This window comes from Acipenser ruthenus, chromosome 43 (genome assembly GCF_902713425.1).
Source record: "Acipenser ruthenus chromosome 43, fAciRut3.2 maternal haplotype, whole genome shotgun sequence".
Taxonomy (NCBI): domain Eukaryota; kingdom Metazoa; phylum Chordata; class Actinopteri; order Acipenseriformes; family Acipenseridae; genus Acipenser; species Acipenser ruthenus.
In genome coordinates, this window is record NC_081231.1 from 9256550 (window position 1) to 9280837 (window position 24288).

A 24288-nucleotide genomic window follows, 5' to 3' on the forward strand; every position below is an offset into this window, starting at 1 on the left:
CCTCACAATTCTCTGTGTAAAAAACTGCCTCCTATTTTCTGTTCTGAATGCCCCTTTATCTAATCTCCATGTGTGACCCCTGGTCCTTGTTTCTTTTTACAGGTTGAAAAAGTCCCCTGGATCGACAAAGTCAATACCTTTTAGGATTTTAAATGTTTGAATCAGATCGCCGCGTAGTCTTCTTTGTTCAAGACTGAATAGATTCAATTCTTTTAGCCTGTCTGCATACGACATGCCTTTTAACCCCGGGATAATTCTGGTTGCTCTTCTTTGCACTCTTTCTAGAGCAGTAATATCCTTTTTGTAACGAGGTGACCAGAACTGAACACAATATTCTAGGTGAGGTCTTACTAATGCATTGTAGAGTTTTAACATTACTTCCCTTGATTTAAATTCAACACTTCTCACAATATATCCGAGCATCTTCTTGGCCTTTTTTTTTATAGCTTCCCCACATTGTCTAGATGAAGACATTTCTGATCTTAGTGGAATTCGGTAAAGCTAACAGATGAGAGAATGGATTTTAAAGATAGTTAGCACTTCTTCAAATATATATATATATATATGTGTGTGTTTTTTTACACATTTCAATTACAATGCATTTATATTGGTCTTACTTGAATCTCTATAAATAAATAAATAAATACATACATACATACAAAATAAATAGTGAACAGAAACTCTGTGAACTTACCTCTCAGGAGTAAATCTCTGCAATGAAGATTCAAATTAAAATTCACTACCAGAGACATTATGACATCACTTTCCTTTATGTCAGTGCTGAACATGAACAGCATGATGTCTGTTGCCATGGCGCTGTGCTCATAAACAGATAACTGCATTTAAAATGGCTGCTCTGGGCAAGGGGAGCGGCCAGTCTTCTTCAATACAATGAATAATTATCATTTGAAATATCTGCAATGCAAGCTGGTCCTGTTGCTTTTGCTGGTCTTTCTCTGCTCTGCATACCAGTGATGCCCTTCTACCCAGCGTGCAGATCTACTGTGCTGCTTCACTGCTTTCATTCAGTATTAGGTATGAACAAGGTTTCTGTGATGCCTTTATAATAATAAAACAAAACAAAAGAGAGTGACTTTTTACAATGAAAACATGTAACTGAAGAAATCAGACCTTTAGTTTTCATTCATCCTTTCAGGTAATTGAAATGATTCATGAGTTTCTCTGACATATATTATCTGGGCAGCAGTGTGGAGGAGTGGTTAGGACGCTGGACTCTTGACCAGAGAATTATGGGTTCAATCCCAGGTGGGGACACTACTGCTGTACCCATGAGCAAGGTACTTTACCTTGATTGCTCCAATAAAAACCCAACTGTATAAATGGGTAAGTGTATGTAAAAATAATGTGATATCTTGTAACAATTGGAAGTTGCCCTGGATAAGGGTGTCTGCTAAGACATTAATAATATCTGATTTCATTATTCATTCAATACATTTAGTTTATTAACCTGCTCTGTCACTCCACTGGGTAGTTATTCATATAATAAAAAGCATTTCATTCAAAGAGCTTTAGTTTTCTACCGCCTCTCAGGTATTTCTTGTGGAATGGGACGCTTTTTAATCACAATAAGACATCTCAGGACATCTTTCCAAAGCTTTTACGCCAGTCTTTAATTAACTCCTATTTATTTTAAAGAGGTAAACCACCTGTTCATTTTACAAAACTAGAACCACACAGCTGAGTGATACACTGTATTTCAAGCCCTCTTCAGCACTCTCAGTGTGTTTAGTTTTTCATGTTGTAACATTAACATGATGTCTTGTCCTTTTTTAAATCAATAGCAGTTAATTAAAGGCTGGAGGAAGCGCTTTGATAACGCGTCCCCTCGAGTCTCACAGAGCAGCGCACTCCTTGGCGTGTCTCATTGCTGGTGACTCTTCTGCTGCTGTGGAGGTATGGAGGATCATTTGTGCCAAAATTAAAAAAATAAATAAATAAATAAATACAAATATAAATAAATAAATATAAAATGAAATAAATACATAAATAAGTAGAAACTGAAATATATTTAATAATTTATCTTTATAATAATTGATTTATTTCGTCATTTATTTACATATTTATTTTGTTTTTTATTTAATTATTTACTTATGTATATATATATATATATATATATATATATATATATATATATATATATATATATATATATATATATTTATATATATATATATAGTTTTTTATTTCGCTTTTTATTTCGCTTTTTATTTCGTTTTTCATTTCTTTATTTATTTCGTCTTCATTTTGGGACAATCTTTTCGAGCTGCCGTCAATCCTGCTCGATGGGCGGGACAGTAAGTGACTCGGTGATCTCCTAACTCTGCCTGGTGTAGTGGTGCGGAGAGGTGTGCTACAGCGTTGTTGCTGTACAGCAGGGGTGAGCAATTCTGGTCCTGGAGGGCTGGTGTCCCTCCTGGCTTTTGTTCCAACTGTGTTCTAAATTACTTAATTAGACCAATAATTGGTAATAATTGGTCCAATTAAGTAATTTAGGGCAAGGTTGGAACAAAAGCCAGGAGGGACACCGGCCCTCCAGGACCGGAATTGTGCACCCCTCCTGTACAGTTTCAATGCTGTGAATATTCCTTATGTTACAAATGTGTGCAACATGACTTATAGGAGTCTTATCCTAGAAAAGATTAGGGAGCTTTTAATTCAAGTTGAATGTGGGTCGGTAAATGACGACTTTATTTTGTATCGAGAAAATTGGCTATTGGGAAAGAATAGGGCAGATATTGGCATGTACTGATGAAAATATTGATGAAGGTGTCAGAACTAACTTGCAGATAATTCGCCATCAAATTCTACGCAGTACCAGTGAAGATAGTACAGCAGAAGAGTCCGCAGCGGTAGGGCAAACTGGGACGGGAAAATCTGGACGTCCCAAGATATTTTTACCCAGGGAGTCCTCTCCGCACTAGTGATGTGCAGTTCACGAATGAATCCTTCTTTCTGAACGGCTCACTAAGATGAACGATGGGAATCGGATCAGAGTCCCCATTGAATCGGTTCTTTTGATTCACCCCATGAACAAGCTGCGTGGCGCACAGGAGTCGAGTTACCATCAAAACTCATGAAGTGATTCCTTACCTCTCGAGTCTGGCTGATTTGTTCGTTGTAACAATGAAACCGGGTTGTCTCTCGGCTCGTTGAGTGTTATGAAACTGAAGACCGTATGTGCCATGTTGGATCCAAATTCCCGCTTATTTAGTGCATAATAAGAACTCTGTGTGAGCCAAAATGGCGTCAGTTACATCCTCCAGACCAGAGCTATGTATCTCTGATCCAGACGGTGTGAACTTTCTAGAGAGCTGCATCACGCTGTCAGGAACTCAGATTACAAGTTTGTGCACCAGAATTTCTTACAGTTCTTCTTAGTTTACTATGTACGTAACCTTGTGTGTCTGCCATACAAATAAATAATAAAATGAATCACTACTAGTTGTAGCCTCTGTGTGTTTGTTATTTTTTATACACATACAAAATTAATCATATCTATAGTTAACTATTTTGCGCAAATTATGATTAATACTTCTAAGTCATCTTGAGTAAAGTCAGCCAAATTACTAAATAATAATAATAATAATAATAATAATAATAATAATAATAATAATAATAATAATAATAATAATAATAATTGAGATATACACCTCATTTCCAAAATAAATAAATACAAACATCTACTGGTATTCTAACGGTATTGTACCCAAGGCTTAATTATATAACTTGTGATTACATATTTGACCTTGAGGAATGAATGTATTTTATACATGACGATTTACAACTACGGTTAAATATTTTATAATTTAATAATGACGGTGATTCCCCTTAGTCCACAAGGTGACACGTAGTATCAGCTACGATACAACGACCTTTTAGGATGATATTACACATTCTAATGGATGACGTTCTTAAACGTCTATTATATTTTACATTATTAAATATACATTTTCTAAATATTATTTTACTGTGGTAAATACTAAATATATACACTTTTAAACTTTGCATATAAAATGTACATGTTGCGGTTATGGGTGTGCTTCAACGTGTGATTGATCACATGACTAATCCCTAAAGGTTTACTGGATAGAAGAGGAATTGGGCAAACAGCGTTTTGCTCTGTGCTGAATAAATTGCACACAATGCGACCTCCTTGCTGTTGGACTCTGCTCTGGAGATACCTTTCCAAAGTTGTCCTAGCGCTGACTACACAGCTGTGACGTCATGCGCAGACCCCCTTCTGCAAAGTGTGTCTGCGCTGATCCCCGTGAACACCCCCCCCCCCCTTCACAAAGCTGCGCGGCTGTGAGCCTCTGAAGCCCGTAGCTGCGTGACCTGGTGACGTTTTTTCCGGCTGAGTTCACGCAGTTGGTAACGTTGTGCAGATTTGCGTGGAATGATGGCCGTGCACTCACCCAGCGGATCCGGGAATAGTACCGCATTTAAACAAACCGAGTAAGACGCTACGGTACTGCTGCTGTCTGTAAGTTACGCGCCTGAAAAAGGAACAATAAACTGCAACGATCTTTTTATGCAAACATACCAGAAAGAAACACAAATGCGTCGCGTCTGAGTTTTGAAGACATTAGTTGCGGGTGAGTTGTTAACTAATTCAGTTCAATCCTGGCTTTATAATGTATCAGTTGGATGTATTAAAACAGTTAAAGTAATTTAAAGCAATTTCTAATTTCTTTCGGAATGTAGCCTGCAGCTAAGCACTAACCTCGATTCAAAGTGAATTGTTGCCCTTTTTCTGTTTGTACTATGTAGCAGCCGCCCCTTTGTGGGGGACGCCTGGGTGATGCTGTTTTTAGTTTGTTTTCAGTGACTTTCTGAAAGACGTAATAATTTTACATTTGGAATTACTGTACAACTGTATCACGTTATTACTTTAGTATAGCCACACGATGACTATAAAATACATGTTTAAAAAACAAAACGCAATAATATAAAGTAGCTTATAACTCTAGGATTAAAAGTGTATATGTCTGATATAGATAGATAGCTTGCTTATTTATTTTAAGAAACGTTTTGGTAATGTGACTTGCTGTCCTGGCTCAGATTTTGTGTGGGTCTCATTGAGAATAACCCGACAAACACGTGGTGCAGTATACCATGTGAAAGCAGCATCTCGTGACGGTGTCTCTCATGCATAGTTATCTGAAAAATGAAGTTGCAAAAGGAACTGACCTAACATGATAACGCTAGCACGGTTGCATGACGGGAGGTGTGTGCTTTTGAATTGGCATCGGAGAAGTGGGAAAAAAAAATTTGAAAGATGGCGGGCTGGTATTGAATGCATCAAGCCTAGATGGGTTGTTTTCCTAGCTGTGCATGTATAGCTGTCATACGTTTTAAATGAGAGAATAAAGCAAAGTTGAATTGTTCGAGTGAGCTGTGTTGTGGTGTTGCTGTGTTGTGGTGTTGCTGTGGTGGACTGCGGCCGGAGATCGAGTGGATCCAGGTGGACCGGTCGGCCGAATCTACAATCTGGTTCCACTTTGAGAAAGAAACTGCTCTTTATTATTCTTTATGGGGTTTTCGCTTCCCTGACAATGGCTGATTTGACACTGAACTGCCCTAAAACTGTTTCGCGTTGACGCCTTGCTTCAAGCTTTAAACATGAAAATCTTTATCTGTCATTTAACCTACAGCTAGTTTCACAGACCCTGATTAGCTCTAATCTTTCACTAGCTTTCCTGAATTAACATTGAGTAGTTAAAAATTTGTGCTAATATAATCAGGTTCTGTGAAAGTAGCCATTCTTGTTGCATGAAATGAATCCACTGCCAGATAGTTTCACAGACCCTGATTAGCTCTAATCTTAATCCAAGATTAGAGCTAATCCGGGTCTGTGAAACTAATATAATATAAACTAAAATTAAGATGGATTAGAGAAAGAGTAGTGCTTATTGGGAGTATGTGAAACAAGCTGCTGCTTTCAAAGCACAGTAACCAACAGGCTTTTTTATGTCTCTAATGCACCATTGGATTTAAAGCTCCAGCACATCTGGATCATGCAGTTGCATTGGATTTCTGTCTACAGCTCCAGCACATCTGGATCATACAGTTGCATTGGATTCCTGTCTAAAGCTCCAGCACATCTGGATCATGCAGTTGCATTGGATTTCTGTCTACAGCTCCAGCACATCTGGATCATGCAGTTGCATTGGATTCCTGTCTAAAGCTCCAGCACATATGGATCATGCAGATGAGGCTGAACTTCTGCCAACTTTGCAACACAAGTTAAATTGTCACTTCTTTCAATAGTGCTGATTTTGCATAAAGGTGACTTTCCTATTGAAATAAGTGAGAATTTAACTTCTATTTCAGGCAAGGTTTGCAGAGGTTCTGCATCAACCACATGATCCATAGTCTAGTTAGATTTTATGAGCGTCCTAATGTTTCTGATGGCACACTAAACGTTTTTCTTAACTTTTTTTACGGCAGCTATTAAGCAGAACCCCGTTTGCCATGGACAGTGTGAAGATGGAATCCATCCCCATTAAAGAGGAGCTCCCTAAACTGGAAGTGGTCCCCATTAGACTGGAGTACTCTGGACTGGCTTCCCTCCCCATTAAACAGGAGCTCTGTGAGATGCCATGTGACAGGATCAAGCCAGAGGTGTCTGCTGGGGTTAAAACTGAGTGCAGTGAAGTGGAGATCCCTCAGACAGCAGAACCAGTTCCCATGAAAGAAGAGGTGCTGGAAGTGATTAATCTGGATCTCCTGAAAGTGGAGTTTGAGTGCTTGAGACCAGGGAGGGAAGAATACGAGGACTTCAAACCAGCCCCCCCTGAGCCCCTCCCTGAGCTGGGCCCTGTACGCTTGCAGAAGTGTGGCGTGGTGCTGGAGAGAATCGGTGCGAGAGATCGAGGCGTTGGAGAGGAAGGCTTTCCCAGCCGCACGCAAGGAAGGGGAATGGAAGATGAGAGCTCAGAGTCAGAGTGCAGTCCAGCAGGTGAGTCCAGACTCTGAGTAGCTATGACCAATGTTTTCTCTTCAGGGGTGTGAAATTTCTGAAAATATCTACTGGCCCTTCTTAAAATTCTACTTGCCTCCTCAGCATCCCACAAAATACTTTGGCCTTACACAAATCAAATGTGTTGTAGTGATGTAGAGGTTGCAACATTGCAGTAGTGTGTTGGTTTTTATAGCAGTTTGTATATTGTTTGATAAACCCTGCTGGTCGCCTTGGAGAAGTCGTCTGCTATAATAATAATAGACAAAAGAAGAATCACTACTGTGTGTCTGTGTGTGCGTGTGTGCGCGCTTTTGGATTACTACAAAAAATGTACCTTCAGCGGGCAACACAGATTTAGACTACAAGATGATGTGCTTGAATAATGTTTACTTTACTCTTGATAGAAGACAGGCCTTCGTGAAAAAAACACTTTTTCAGTGCATTGCAACTTAATTTACATTGAAAATATTGATCCATTCCTTTCAGCTTTTAAAAAGGATTTAAACCATTGTGGGGTCCTGTGAAATCTGCGTTGCGGAACACGGACGGAATCGCGGAATTCAGAGAAAAAAATGGAATTAGGCACCCGAGGACATTACCACAAAATCAGCTTAAACAAACACAATATATATATATATGTGTTTATTTCAAAATGACATGGAAATAGCACAGTGTTTGTATGACGAGGCTTCAAGAAACGCACGCCATGGGAATGCATGAAAACTACCTTTGCACCTCTCAGCCACCGTACATGACCGTGATTTTAACTGTAAGAAACGCTGCCTCTCGTGCCAGTTCACTTGCTAGCTACTGTTATCACTTGGGTGGAAAACGACTACCTATAAGTTATAGCTTCCGACATGTCAAAGCGTCCTTTTAACTGGGCCAGCAAAATTCTAAAAAGCTGAGCAAAATTCATGGCAGGGCAGTTTCCCAATGATTTTCTATGGGCGGGGCGGGGCGGGGCGGGGCGGGTGATGCTGTTTTGCTAATTCTGCCGGCGCACCGTTGACTAGACCCGAAAGGATACCTGCAACGACTACATAACATAAAAAACTCACCTGAGGAATCGGGAAAAACATGAACATGACGCAGCAGGTTCCCACAGACAGACAACAATGACAGCTAGACTGGAGTACTTTGCTGAAGTACTTTAACATTCTTCTTGTCGGATTGGTCTGGAAAGCTCTGCTTCAATTTGGAATGTGTGGTGCGTGTGTGTGTGTTTTTTGTTTTTTTTACTCTGTGTGTCTTCAATGAAAAGTAGGCAAGGCAGAATAATGGAGGTATTGTGCCACAAACAGGTACTGTCACTTGTATTCACAATCTCATTGCTATATTAGTAGTTCAAAAAAGTAAAACAAATAAATACGGTAAAGAATAAAAACAGGACTCGTCATAATATTACTGATTTAATTTAGCTAATGCAAAGGTGATTTCTCTAAATTACTCCAGCACCTTCTATACAGCAGTTTGTTTCGATTTGACCTTTGCTTTGTTGATTTTCATCTTTGTTTTCCTGCCCCTGTAACTTGCGTATTGTATTACAGGATTGATTTCTGCTGGTATGTTGTGTGCTGTTGCTAAATTCGTTCTAATTCGAGGTTGAATATTCAAATAAATGTTTAGTAGTAGAATATTCAAATACCTATTTTGAAATTCCCATCCCTACCATTTATGCAGTTGGTTTGTTTCAATCTAAATAAAGCACCTCACTCGAGGGTCCAGCAGCAGTGTGTCTCCACCTGGGATTGAGCCACAGCCTTCCAGTCAGGAGTTCAGAGCCCTAACCACTGCTCCACACGGCTGCCCTTCAGAGTTCTAACCACTGCTGTGCACTGCTGCCCTTCAGAGTTCTAACCACTGCTGTGCACTGCTGCCCTCCAGAGCCCTAACCACTGCTGCACACTGCTGCCCTTCAGAGTTCTAACCACTGCTGTGCACTGCTGCCCTCCAGAGCCCTAACCACTGCTGCACACTGCTGCCCTTCAGAGTTCTAACCACTGCTGTGCACTGCTGCCCTCCAGAGCCCTAACCACTGCTGCACACTGCTGCCCTTCAGAGCTCTAACCACTGCTCTGCACTGCTGCCCTCCAGAGCCCTAACCACTGCTGCACACTGCTGCCCTTCAGAGCTCTAACCACTGCTGCACACTGCTGCCCTTCAGAGTTCTAACCACTGCTGTGCACTGCTGCCCTCCAGAGCCCTAACCACTGCTGCACACTGCTGCCCTTCAGAGTTCTAACCACTGCTGTGCACTGCTGCCCTCCAGAGCCCTAACCACTGCTGCACACTGCTGCCCTTCAGAGCTCTAACCACTGCTCTGCACTGCTGCCCTCCAGAGCCCTAACCACTGCTGCACACTGCTGCCCTTCAGAGCTCTAACCACTGCTGCACACTGCTGCCCTTCAGAGTTCTAACCACTGCTGTGCACTGCTGCCCTCCAGAGCCCTAACCACTGCTGCACACTGCTGCCCTTCAGAGCTCTAACCACTGCTGTGCACTGCTGCCCTCCAGAGCCCTAACCACTGCTGCACACTGCTGCCCTTCAGAGCTCTAACCACTGCTCTGCACTGCTGCCCTCCAGAGCCCTAACCACTGCTGCACACTGCTGCCCTTCAGAGCTCTAACCACTGCTCTGCACTGCTGCCCTTCAGAGCTCTAACCACTGCTCTGCACTGCTGCCCTACAGAGCTCTAACCACTGCTGCCCTTCAGAGCTCTAACCACTGCTCTGCACTGCTGCCCTACAGAGCCCTAACCACTGCTGTGCACTGCTGCCCTCCAGAGCCCTAACCACTGCTGCACACTGTTGCCCTTCAGAGCTCTAACCACTGCTGCGCACTGCTGCCCTTCAGAGCTCTAACCACTGCTGCCATTCAAAGCCCTAACCACTGTTGCCCTTCAGAGTTCTAACCACTGTTGCCCTTCAGAGTTCTAACCACTGCTGTGCACTGCTGCCCTCCAGAGCCCTAACCACTGCTGCCCTCCAGAGCCCTAACCACTGCTGCCCTTCAGAGCTCTAACCACTGCTGCCCTTCAGAGCCCTAACCACTGTTGCCCTTCAGAGTTCTAACCACTGCTCTGCACTGCTGCCCTTCAGAGCCCTAACCACTGCTGCCCTTCAGAGCCCTAACCACTGTTGCCCTTCAGAGTTCTAACCACTGCTCTGCACTGCTGCCCTTCAGAGCCCTAACCACTGCTGTGCACTGCTGCCCTCCAGAGCCCTAACCACTGCTGCCCTTCAGAGCCCTAACCACTGCTCCACACTGCTGCCCTCCAGAGCTCTAACCACTGCTGCCCTTCAGAGCCCTAACCACTGCTCCGCACTGCTGCCCTTCAGAGCCCTAACCACTGCTCCACTGCATCCTGCACTCCCACCAGTGCCTTACTGAAGATATCCTTGATTCATTTTATTACAGGAGAGCTGCTGCCATGGAGGGAAGAATCTGAGGACTTTAAACCAGTCCCCCCTGAGCTGGGTCCTGTACGCATGCGGGAGTGTAGCGTGGTGCTGGAGAGAATCTGTGTGAGAGAGCAAGGCGCTGGAGAGGAAGGCTCTCCCAACAGCACGCAAGGAGGCGGAAAGGAAGACGAGAGCTCAGATTCAGAGTGCAGTCCAGCAGGTGAGTCCAGACTCTGTGTCGTACAAGACTGTGCATTCAGTGAAAGCACTCGATCAGAGAGCATGATGTGCCCTATAGCCTGCTAGTTTTGAATCTGGGCTGTGCTGTTGCTGGCTGTGGCCGGGAGCTCCTTGGGGGGGGGGGGGGGGGGTAGCTGGTTGGGAGGGTTCAGTCAGTTGGATAATCTCGTTGTCTCTCCATGCACCAGTGACCCCTGTGGCTGGCTGGGCTAGTGTGAGCTGATTGTATGTCACCAATCTGCATTGTCCTCGAATGCAGTGGGTCTGGTGGCTTCGCTGTGGGCTTGCAGTAATGAAAAAGATGGGGGCATGACAGATCTTAAAATAAAATTGGCTTTTTGCAGATAGGAAGAAAAAACGGGTGTAATAATTGACGTTTCCAAATTAAAAAAAAATAAGTTAACCCGTAGTATAATGCACTAGTACATGTAGTAGTTTATTTGAAACATACAAAAACAGCATGTGTCTTTGGACCTACTAGCGAACTTTAGATATTTCTGATTTTTATTACAGTTGCTTTCATGTACTTTATTACAGTGGCCCTGAAGTGCAAAACGAAAAACCCACAACGAAAAATACAAAAAATACATTTCTTTACAGAAATACCAAAAAACTTGACAAAGAAAAAAAAAAAAAGCTGTGGTTGCGTCTTTAGAAAAGCATGATTGTGATCTGGTGTGTGTTAAAATCTGGCAGACAATGTTTGTGCTTTTTTTTAAAAATGAAAAAACGCATCTTGGTTGGCGTTTAGTTTACTCAACAGTTCATTCTAAGACACGGACAGATTAAGTAATATTACTTTTTACAGTATGTTGTGTCACATTTTTCAGTAGCTTACACTGTTTATAATGTGCACGTGTGGATTTTAAAACTACTGTAGCCTGTTGTGACAGAGATCAAATGATTCTTGGTGTTAGATCTCCCTCCTGACCTGTGAGGGCGCTGTGTGAAGGGAACAGAGTACCCTGGACTGGATGGCCAGACAATTATTGTTGTTGTTGTTGTTGTTGTTTATTTCTTAGCAGACGCCCTTATCCAGGGCGACTTACAATTGTTACAAGATATCACATTATTTTTACATACAATTACCCATTCATACAGTTGGGTTTTTACTGGAGCAATCTAGGTAAAGTACCTTGCTCAAGGGTACAGCAGCAGTGTCCCTCACCTGGGATTGAACCCACGACCCTCCGGTCAGGAGTCCAGAGCCCCAACCACTACGCCACACTGCTGCCCTGCATTCCCAGGGTTAGGCGGAAGTCGGCCATCTAGAAAGGGGGCAGAGCTACGGTGTACTAAATCATCGACCCGGAAGGGAAACGATGTGGCAGCCGTGGATTGGAGGAGCAGTTGCACTTGTTAACCGAGGGGGCATGGTTGAAGGTATTTAAGGGGACGTAGTGATGTAATCTGTTCCTTTGTGAATGGTTAAAGACGGTTAACTAAAAGGAGAACTATGCTGTGATAGTGTGAGTTTGTTTTGTCGTTATTAAATACTGTGTTGTTATTTAGACGGCTACATGATCCGGAGCTGCCGCCAAAGGCCAGCACTAAACCTGGATCAACATCATGGCAATTTGTATCACCAGAACTGTATTCACCACGAGCACTAGAGCGAGCGCTGTGGACGGGTGTGTGTGTTTGTGTTACGTGTGGGTGAACGGAAACGGGACTGTTATTATTTAGGGGCAAACCCGCGGATTACATACAAGCAATACACGCCGCTGTACTGCTTCATTAACATTGTTATGATTTAATGTTTGCCATCAGGCCATTGCGTATAAACACTAAATCACTGTTGCACCTGGATTATCACTCTGTCTTATTGATCACCTGCACACAGGTAACCACTTTGGCACACCTGTGTTTAATGTTTTCAGACCGTAATAGGCATACAACCTTTAAGCAACATTTATTTCAAGTGAACTGTGATGTCAGATACGTTTAGCTTTAGCTAATTTAATCAAATAAAGCTTGCGTGTTATCATCATTAGTACATTATCTAATAACCAAATAAAACAGAGCTTTAGTCATAAAGAAAACACTATTAAAAATATAATAGTCAATTATAAAATTAGACGAGTTCAGTGAAGTATTTGCAGGCAGTATTTCCAGGGTTTTTTTGTGTTTGAAAAACACTATTAGAAATATAATGGTCAATGTATTAAATGAGACTTGTTCAGTGAAGGTGCTGTAGAGTATTTGCAATTGCAGACAGTATTCCAGTTTTTTTTTTTTTTTACTAAAAAGGGGCAGGGCCTCCGATGGCTGTGCTGTGTGGTGTTAACAAGACATTCTACCCTGAGCATTGTTTTTATATAGGTGCTTGGAATTGGCCTTATACCTCCTGTATTTCATTGTCATTTGTTGGTATTTGCATAAAAAAAGCAAAAAATAATTGTACCCTTCGCAGTACATTAGTTATTAAAACGTTTCATAACAAAAAGCTTTGAATACATTTCATAAGCACCCCCTGGCTCCCGTTAGATTTTGTATGTACTATATAGTTCTTGTATCTGTTAGCATTTTTCTTTTTCTAATTAGAAATTCACATACCATAATATCGGCTGTCTGGTTTTTAAAATATCTGTATGGGCCTCGAAAAATTCATATCGGTCGACCCCTAGTCATTTTTAACTCCCTCCACCTTCAGCAGACAAGTGCCTGCGTGCGGCTGGGGGCCAGTGCGATTTCTATGGCAGAGTGCTCCAGCATGACGTATTTCAGTTATGAAATGTCTTGTGTGTTTTTCTTTTTGTGTTTCCATTTTGCACATTTATACTTATCTGACTTTCTGTCTTTGTATTTTTCCAGGTTCCAGTTCAGCAGCTAAAGCGAGGGCGGGCGGTGAACATTCTTACTGTGGGAATGATGTCACCCAGTTAGGGAATTTTAAAACACACCAGCGAACTCGCAGCGAACAGAAACTGTATCACTGTTCTGACTGTGGAAAGAGTTTCAGGGACTCTGCACACTTTAAAAGACACCAGCGAATTCACACAGGAGAGAAACCGTATCGCTGCTCTGACTGTGGGAAGAGTTTCAATGACTTGGGAAACCTTAAAAGACACCAGCAAATTCATACAGGAGAGAAACCATATAGCTGCTCTGACTGTGGGAAGTGTTTCAATGACTCAGGAAACCTTGTTTTACACCAGCGAATTCACACAGGAGAGAAACCGTATCGCTGCTCTGACTGTGGGAAGAGTTTCAGATTGTCAGGGCACCTTGTAAGACACCAGCGAGTTCACACAGGAGAGAAACCGTATCGTTGCTCCGACTGTGGGAAAAGTTTCAGTTTGCCAGGAAACCTTGTTTTACACCAGCGAATTCACACAGGAGAGAAACCGCATCACTGCTCTGACTGTGGGAAAAGTTTCAGGAGGTTGGGAGACCTTGTAATACACCAGCGAATTCACACAGGAGAAAAACCGTATAACTGCTCAGACTGTGGGAAGAGTTTCAGTTTGTCAGGAAACCTTGTAACTCACCAGAGAGTTCACACAGGAGAGAAACCGTATCGCTGCTCTGACTGTGGGCAAAGTTTCAGTCACTTGGGAAACCTTCAAACACACCAGCGTATTCACACAGGAGAAAAACCGTATTACTGCTTTGACTGTGGGAAGAGTTTCAGTCTGTCACGAACCCTTGTAAGACACCAGCAAATTCACATGAGAAAAAACAAAAAAGACTGCATAAAAAACCTTTTGTGCGTTTTACTCAGAAGAGCCAGCTTCCCAATGTTTCAGTGCAGCAGCTTGCTAACTTAATGAACTGTATCTTGTATTTGCTCTGATAAGGACTGACATTATTGGATATTATACAGTAAAACCTGCATGAGCAACTACCTCAGAAGAGAGACAGCCTGTCATGAGCGACTCCTTGCAGAGGACATGGAAAGCTTTTCCCTATAACAAAGAGTACTGCTTTGAGAGTTTAACCCTACAATGAGGAGCACTGCTTTGAGAGTTTAACCCAACAATGAGGAGCACTGCTTTGAGAGTTTAACCCTACAATGAGGACTACTGCTTTGAGAGTTTAACCCTACAATGAGGACTACTGCTTTGAGAGTTTAACCCTACAATGAGGGGCACTGCTTTGAGAGTTTAACCCTACAATGAGGGGTACTGCTTTGAGAGTTTAACCCTACAATGAGGAGCACTGCTTTGAGAGTTTAACCCTACAATGAGGACTACTGCTTTGAGAGTTTAACCCTACAATGAGGGGCACTGCTTTGAGAGTTTAACCCTACAATGAGGGGTACTGCTTTGAGAGTTTAACCCTACAATGAGGAGCACTGCTTTGAGAGTTTAACCCTACAATGAGGAGTACTGCTTTGAGAGTTTAACCCAACAATGAGGACTACTGCTTTGAGAGTTTAACCCTACAATGAGGACTACTGCTTTGAGAGTTTAACCCTACAATGAGGAGTACTGCTTTGAGAGTTTAACCCTACAATGAGGACTACTGCTTTGAGAGTTTAACCCTACAATGAGGAGTACTGCTTTGAGAGTTTAACCCAACAATGAGGGGTACTGCTTTGAGAGTTTAACCCTACAATGAGGGGTACTGCTTTGAGAGTTTAACCCTACAATGAGGAGTACTGCTTTGAGAGTTTAACCCTACAAGGTGGACTATTGCTTTGAGAGTTTAACCCTACAAGGAGGACTAATGCTTTGAGAGTTTAACCCTACAAGGAGGACTATTGCTTTGAGAGTTTAACCCTACAAGGAGGACTACTGCTTTGAGAGTTTAACCCTACAATGAGGACTACTGCTTTGAGGGTTTAACCCTACAATGAGGGGTACTGCTTTGAGAGTTTAACCCTACATTGAGGGGTACTGCTTTGAGAGTTTAACCCTACAATGAGGACTACTGCCTTGAGAGTTTAACCCTACAATGAGGACTACAGCTTTGAGAGTTTAACCCTACAATGAGGACTACTGCTTTGAGAGTTTAACCCTACAATGAGGACTACTGCTTTGAGAGTTTAACCCTACAATGAGGACTACAGCTTTGAGAGTTTAACCCTACAATGAGGACTACTGCTTTGAGAGTTTAACCCTACAATGAGGACTACTGCTTTGAGGGTTTAACCCTACAATGAGGGGTACTGCTTTGAGAGTTTAACCCTACAATGAGGACTACAGCTTTGAGAGTTTAACCCTACAATGAGGACTACTGCTTTGAGAGTTTAACCCTACAATGAGGGGTACTGCTTTGAGAGTTTAACCCTACAATGAGGACTACTGCTTTGAGAGTTTAACCCTACAAGGAGGACTACTGCTTTGAGAGTTTAACCCTACAATGAGGACTACTGCTTTGAGAGTTTAACCCTACAATGAGGACTACAGCTTTGAGAGTTTAACCCTACAATGAGGGGCACTGCTTTGAGAGTTTAACCCTACAATGAGGGGTACAGCTTTGAGAGTTTAACCCTACAATGAGGACTACTGCTTTGAGAGTTTAACCCTACAATGAGGGGTACTGCTTTGAGAGTTTAACCCTACAATGAAGAGCACTGCTTTGAGAGTTTAACCCTACAATGAAGAGCACTGCTTTGAGAGTTTAACCCTACAATGAGGAGTACTGCTTTGAGAGTTTAACCCTACAATGAGGAGTACTGCTTTGAGAGTTTAACCCTACAATGAAGAGCACTGCTTTGAGAGTTTAACCCTACAATGAGGAGTACTGCTTTGAGAGTTTAACCCTACAATGAGGAGCACTGCTTTGAGAGTTTAACCCTACAATGAGGACTACTGCTTTGAGAGTTTAACCCTACAATGAGGAGCACTGCTTTGAGAGTTTAACCCTACAATGAGGACTACTGCTTTGAGAGTTTAACCCAACAATGAGGAGCACTGCTTTGAGAGTTTAACCCTACAATGAGGACTACTGCTTTGAGAGTTTAACCCTACAATGAGGGGTACTGCTTTGAGAGTTTAACCCTACAATGAGGGGTACTGCTTTGAGAGTTTAACCCTACAATGAGGACTACTGCTTTGAGAGTTTAACCCTACAATGAGGAGCACTGCTTTGAGAGTTTAACCCTACAATGAGGACTACTGCTTTGAGAGTTTAACCCAACAATGAGGAGCACTGCTTTGAGAGTTTAACCCTACAATGAGGACTACTGCTTTGAGAGTTTAACCCTACAATGAGGACTACTGCTTTGAGAGTTTAACCCTACAATGAGGAGTACTGCTTTGAGAGTTTAACCCTACAATGAGGACTACAGCTTTGAGAGTTTAACCCTACAATGAGGACTACTGCTTTGAGAGTTTAACCCTACAATGAGGACTACTGCTTTGAGGGTTTAACCCTACAATGAGGGGTACTGCTTTGAGAGTTTAACCCTACAATGAGGACTACAGCTTTGAGAGTTTAACCCTACAATGAGGACTACTGCTTTGAGAGTTTAACCCTACAATGAGGGGTACTGCTTTGAGAGTTTAACCCTACAATGAGGACTACTGCTTTGAGAGTTTAACCCTACAAGGAGGACTACTGCTTTGAGAGTTTAACCCTACAATGAGGACTACTGCTTTGAGAGTTTAACCCTACAATGAGGACTACAGCTTTGAGAGTTTAACCCTACAATGAGGGGCACTGCTTTGAGAGTTTAACCCTACAATGAGGACTACTGCTTTGAGAGTTTAACCCTACAATGAGGAGTACTGCTTTGAGAGTTTAACCCTACAATGAGGACTACTGCTTTGATAGTTTAACCCTACAATGAGGGGTACAGCTTTGAGAGTTTAACCCTACAATGAGGGGTACAGCTTTGAGAGTTTAACCCTACAATGAGGACTACTGCTTTGAGAGTTTAACCCTACAATGAGGGGTACTGCTTTGAGAGTTTAACCCTACAATGAAGAGCACTGCTTTGAGAGTTTAACCCTACAATGAAGAGCACTGCTTTGAGAGTTTAACCCTACAATGAGGAGTACTGCTTTGAGAGTTTAACCCTACAATGAAGAGCACTGCTTTGAGAGTTTAACCCTACAATGAGGAGTACTGCTTTGAGAGTTTAACCCTACAATGAGGAGCACTGCTTTGAGAGTTTAACCCTACAATGAGGACTACTGCTTTGAGAGTTTAACCCTACAATGAGGAGCACTGCTTTGAGAGTTTAACCCTACAATGAGGACTACTGCTTTGAGAGTTTAACCCAACAATGAGGAGCACTGCTTTGAGAGTTTAACCCTACAATGAGGACTACTGCTTTGAGAGTTTAACCCTACAATGAGGGGTACTGCTTTGAGAGTTTAACCCTACAATGAGGACTACTGCTTTGAGAGTTTAACCCTACAATGAGGGGTACTGCTTTGAGAGTTTAACCCTACAATGAGGGGCACTGCTTTGAGAGTTTAACCCTACAATGAGGACTACTGCTTTGAGAGTTTAACCCAACAATGAGGAGCACTGCTTTGAGAGTTTAACCCTACAATGAGGACTACTGCTTTGAGAGTTTAACCCTACAATGAGGAGCACTGCTTTGAGAGTTTAACCCTACAATGAGGACTACTGCTTTGAGAGTTTAACCCTACAATGAGGAGTACTGCTTTGAGAGTTTAACCCTACAATGAGGACTACTGCTTTGAGAGTTTAACCCTACAATGAGGAGTACTGCTTTGAGAGTTTAACCCAACAATGAGGACTACTGCTTTGAGAGTTTAACCCTACAATGAGGAGTACTGCTTTGAGAGTTTAACCCTACAATGAGGACTACTGCTTTGAGAGTTTAACCCTACAATGAGGGGTACAGCTTTGAGAGTTTAACCCTACAATGAGGGGTACAGCTTTGAGAGTTTAACCCTACAATGAAGAGCACTGCTTTGAGAGTTTAACCCTACAATGAGGAGTACTGCTTTGAGAGTTTAACCCTACAATGAGGACTACTGCTTTGAGAGTTTAACCCTACAATGAGGACTACTGCTTTGAGAGTTTAACCCTACAATGAGGAGCACTGCTTTGAGAGTTTAACCCTACAATGAGGGGTACTGCTTTGAGAGTTTAACCCTACAATGAGGACTACTGCTTTGAGGGTTTAACCCTACAAGGAGGACTACTGCTTTGAGAGTTTAACCCTACAAGGAGGACTACTGCTTTGAGAGTTTAACCCTACAATGAGGAGTACTGCTTTGAGAGTTTAACCCTACAATGAGGACTACTGCTTTGAGAGTTTAACCCTACAAGGAGGACTACTGCTTTGAGAGTTTAACCCTACAATGAGGACTACTGCTTTGAGAGTTTAACCCTACAATGAGGGGTACTGCTTTGAGAGTTTAACCCTACAATGAGGAGCACTGCTTTGAGAGTTTAACCCTACAATGAGGGGTACTGCTTTGAGAGTTTAACCCTACAATGAGGACTACTGCTTTGAGAGTTTAACCCTACAATGAGGACTACTGCTTTGAGGGTTTAACCCTACAATGAGGGGTACTGCTTTGAGAGTTTAACCCTACAATGAGGGGCACTGCTTTGAGAGTTTAACCCTACAAGGAGGACTGTTGCTTTGAGAGTTTAACCCTACAAGGAGGACTACTGCTTTGAGAGTTTAACCCTACAATGAGGACTACTGCTTTGAGAGTTTAACCCTACAAGGAGGACTATTGCTTTGAGAGTTTAACCCTACAAGGAGGACTACTGCTTTGAGAGTTTAACCCTACAATGAGGACTACTGCTTTGAGAGTTTAACCCTACAAGGAGGACTACTGCTTTGAGAGTTTAACCCTACAAGGAGGACTATTGCTTTGAGAGTTTAACCCTACAATGAGGACTACAGCTTTGAGAGTTTAACCCTACAATGAGGACTACTGCTTTGAGAGTTTAACCCTACAATGAGGACTACTGCTTTGAGGGTTTAACCCTACAATGAGGACTACTGCTTTGAGAGTTTAACCCTACAAGGAGGACTACTGCTTTGAGAGTTTAACCCTACAATGAGGGGTACTGCTTTGAGAGTTTAACCCTACAATGAGGACTACTGCTTTGAGAGTTTAACCCAACAATGAGGGGTACAGCTTTGAGAGTTTAACCCTACAATGAGGGGTACTGCTTTGAGAGTTTAACCCTACAATGAGGACTACAGCTTTGAGAGTTTAACCCTACAATGAGGACTACTGCTTTGAGAGTTTAACCCTACAATGAGGGGTACTGCTTTGAGAGTTTAACCCTACAATGAGGACTACTGCTTTGAGAGTTTAACCCTACAATGAGGACTACAGCTTTGAGAGTTTAACCCTACAATGAGGACTACTGCTTTGAGAGTTTAACCCTACAATGAGGGGTACTGCTTTGAGAGTTTAACCCTACAATGAGGACTACTGCTTTGAGAGTTTAACCCTACAATGAGGACTACTGCTTTGAGAGTTTAACCCTACAATGAGGGGTACTGCTTTGAGGGTTTAACCCTATAATGAGGAGCACTGCTTTGAGAGTTTAACCCTACAATGAGGGGTACTGCTTTGAGAGTTTAACCCTACAATGAGGGGTACTGCTTTGAGAGTTTAACCCTACAATGAGGACTACTGCTTTGAGAGTTTAACCCTACAATGAGGGGTACTGCTTTGAGAGTTTAACCCTACAATGAGGACTACTGCTTTGAGAGTTTAACCCTACAATGAGGGGTACTGCTTTGAGAGTTTAACCCTACAATGAGGACTACTGCTTTGAGAGTTTAACCCTACAATGAGGACTACTGCTTTGAGAGTTTAACCCTACAATGAGGGGCACTGCTTTGAGGGTTTAACCCTATAATGAGGAGCACTGCTTTGAGAGTTTAACCCTACAATGAGGGGTACTGCTTTGAGAGTTTAACCCTACAATGAGGGGCACTGCTTTGAGAGTTTAACCCTACAATGAGGGGTACTGCTTTGAGAGTTTAACCCTGCAATGAGGACTACTGCTTTGAGAGTTTAACCCTACAAGGAGGACTACTGCTTTGAGAGTTTAACCCTACAATGAGGGGTACTGCTTTGAGAGTTTAACCCTGCAATGAGGACTACTGCTTTGAGAGTTTAACCCTACAAGGAGGACTACTGCTTTGAGAGTTTAACCCTACAAGGAGGACTACTGCTTTGAGAGTTTAACCCTACAATGAGGACTACTGCTTTGAGAGTTTAACCCTACAATGAGGGGCACTGCTTTGAGAGTTTAACCCTACAATGAGGACTACTGCTTTGAGAGTTTAACCCTACAATGAGGGGCACTGCTTTGAGAGTTTAACCCTACAATGAGGAGTACTGCTTTGAGAGTTTAACCCTACAATGAGGACTACTGCTTTGAGAGTTTAACCCTACAATGAGGGGCACTGCTTTGAGAGTTTAACCCAACAATGAGGGGTACTGCTTTGAGAGTTTAACCCTACAATGAGGACTACTGCTTTGAGAGTTTAACCCTACAATGAGGGGCACTGCTTTGAGAGTTTAACCCTACAATGAGGGGCACTGCTTTGAGAGTTTAACCCTACAATGAAGAGCACTGCTTTGAGAGTTTAACCCTACAATGAGGACTACTGCTTTGAGAGTTTAACCCTACAATGAGGACTACTGCTTTGAGAGTTTAACCCTACAATGAGGGGTACAGCTTTGAGAGTTTAACCCTACAATGAGGGGTACAGCTTTGAGAGTTTAACCCTACAATGAGGGGTACAGCTTTGAGAGTTTAACCCTACAATGAGGGGTACAGCTTTGAGAGTTTAACCCTACAATGAAGAGCACTGCTTTGAGAGTTTAACCCTACAATGAAGAGCACTGCTTTGAGAGTTTAACCCTACAATGAAGAGCACTGCTTTGAGAGTTTAACCCTACAATGAGGACTACTGCTTTGAGAGTTTAACCCTACAATGAGGAGCACTGCTTTGAGAGTTTAACCCTACAATGAGGACTACTGCTTTGAGAGTTTAACCCTACAATGAGGACTACTGCTTTGAGAGTTTAACCCTACAATGAGGACTACTGCTTTGAGAGTTTAACCCTACAATGAGGACTACTGCTTTGAGAGTTTAACCCTACAATGAGGGGTACAGCTTTGAGAGTTTAACCCTACAATGAGGGGTACAGCTTTGAGAGTTTAACCCTACAATGAGGACTACTGCTTTGAGAGTTTAACCCTACAATGAGGGGTACTGCTTTGAGAGTTTAACCCTACAATGAAGAGCACTGCTTTGAGAGTTTAACCCTACAATGAGGAGTACTGCTTTGAGAGTTTAACCCTACAATGAGGGGTACTGCTTTGAGAGTTTAACCCTACAATGAAGAGCACTGCTTTGAGAGTTTAACCCTACAATGAGGAGTACTGCTTTGAGAGTTTAACCCTACAATGAGGACTACTGCTTTGAGAGTTTAACCCTACAATGAGGACTACTGCTTTGAGAGTTTAACCCTACAATGAGGAGCACTGCTTTGAGAGTTTAACCCTACAATGAGGGGTACTGCTTTGAGAGTTTAACCCTACAATGAGGACTACTGCTTTGAGGGTTTAACCCTACAAGGAGGACTACTGCTTTGAGAGTTTAACCCTACAAGGAGGACTACTGCTTTGAGAGTTTAACCCTACAATGAGGAGTACTGCTTTGAGAGTTTAACCCTACAATGAGGACTACTGCTTTGAGAGTTTAACCCTACAAGGAGGACTACTGCTTTGAGAGTTTAACCCTACAATGAGGACTACTGCTTTGAGAGTTTAACCCTACAATGAGGGGTACTGCTTTGAGAGTTTAACCCTACAATGAGGAGCACTGCTTTGAGAGTTTAACCCTACAATGAGGGGTACTGCTTTGAGAGTTTAACCCTACAATGAGGACTACTGCTTTGAGAGTTTAACCCTACAATGAGGACTACTGCTTTGAGGGTTTAACCCTACAATGAGGGGTACTGCTTTGAGAGTTTAACCCTACAATGAGGGGCACTGCTTTGAGAGTTTAACCCTACAAGGAGGACTGTTGCTTTGAGAGTTTAACCCTACAAGGAGGACTACTGCTTTGAGAGTTTAACCCTACAAGGAGGACTGTTGCTTTGAGAGTTTAACCCTACAATGAGGACTACTGCTTTGAGAGTTTAACCCTACAAGGAGGACTGTTGCTTTGAGAGTTTAACCCTACAATGAGGACTACTGCTTTGAGAGTTTAACCCTACAATGAGGGGTACTGCTTTGAGAGTTTAACCCTACAATGAGGGGTACTGCTTTGAGAGTTTAACCCTACAATGAGGACTACAGCTTTGAGAGTTTAACCCTACAATGAGGACTACTGCTTTGAGAGTTTAACCCTACAATGAGGACTACTGCTTTGAGAGTTTAACCCTACAATGAGGACTACAGCTTTGAGAGTTTAACCCTACAATGAGGACTACTGCTTTGAGAGTTTAACCCTACAATGAGGACTACTGCTTTGAGGGTTTAACCCTACAATGAGGGGTACTGCTTTGAGAGTTTAACCCTACAATGAGGACTACAGCTTTGAGAGTTTAACCCTACAATGAGGACTACTGCTTTGAGAGTTTAACCCTACAATGAGGGGTACTGCTTTGAGAGTTTAACCCTACAATGAGGACTACTGCTTTGAGAGTTTAACCCTACAAGGAGGACTACTGCTTTGAGAGTTTAACCCTACAATGAGGACTACTGCTTTGAGAGTTTAACCCTACAATGAGGACTACAGCTTTGAGAGTTTAACCCTACAATGAGGACTACTGCTTTGAGAGTTTAACCCTACAATGAGGACTACTGCTTTGATAGTTTAACCCTACAATGAGGGGTACAGCTTTGAGAGTTTAACCCTACAATGAGGGGTACAGCTTTGAGAGTTTAACCCTACAATGAGGACTACTGCTTTGAGAGTTTAACCCTACAATGAGGGGTACTGCTTTGAGAGTTTAACCCTACAATGAAGAGCACTGCTTTGAGAGTTTAACCCTACAATGAGGAGTACTGCTTTGAGAGTTTAACCCTACAATGAGGAGCACTGCTTTGAGAGTTTAACCCTACAATGAGGACTACTGCTTTGAGAGTTTAACCCTACAATGAGGAGCACTGCTTTGAGAGTTTAACCCTACAATGAGGACTACTGCTTTGAGAGTTTAACCCTACAATGAGGAGCACTGCTTTGAGAGTTTAACCCTACAATGAGGACTACTGCTTTGAGAGTTTAACCCTACAATGAGGACTACTGCTTTGAGAGTTTAACCCTACAATGAGGAGCACTGCTTTGAGAGTTTAACCCTACAATGAGGACTACAGCTTTGAGAGTTTAACCCTACAATGAGGACTACTGCTTTGAGAGTTTAACCCTACAATGAGGACTACTGCTTTGAGAGTTTAACCCTACAATGAGGGGTACAGCTTTGAGAGTTTAACCCTACAATGAGGGGTACAGCTTTGAGAGTTTAACCCTACAATGAAGAGCACTGCTTTGAGAGTTTAACCCTACAATGAGGAGTACTGCTTTGAGAGTTTAACCCTACAATGAGGGGTACTGCTTTGAGAGTTTAACCCTACAATGAAGAGCACTGCTTTGAGAGTTTAACCCTACAATGAGGAGTACTGCTTTGAGAGTTTAACCCTACAATGAGGACTACTGCTTTGAGAGTTTAACCCTACAATGAGGACTACTGCTTTGAGAGTTTAACCCTACAATGAGGAGCACTGCTTTGAGA

General features: G+C 42.5%; 1 protein-coding gene across 1 annotated transcript; it reads left to right on the top strand.

Annotated features, from left to right (window-relative positions):
- Positions 1-1821: 1821 nt before the first annotated feature.
- Positions 1822-14568, top strand: LOC117968881 (zinc finger protein 436-like). The gene is made up of 4 exons (XM_059011909.1): positions 1822-1914; positions 6472-6982; positions 10407-10610; positions 13445-14568. The coding sequence occupies exons 2-4, from the start codon at positions 6496-6498 to the stop codon at positions 14398-14400; spliced, it is 1647 nt and encodes a 548-aa protein (XP_058867892.1). The 5' UTR covers positions 1822-1914; positions 6472-6495; the 3' UTR covers positions 14401-14568.
- The last annotated feature ends 9720 nt before the right edge of the window (positions 14569-24288 follow it).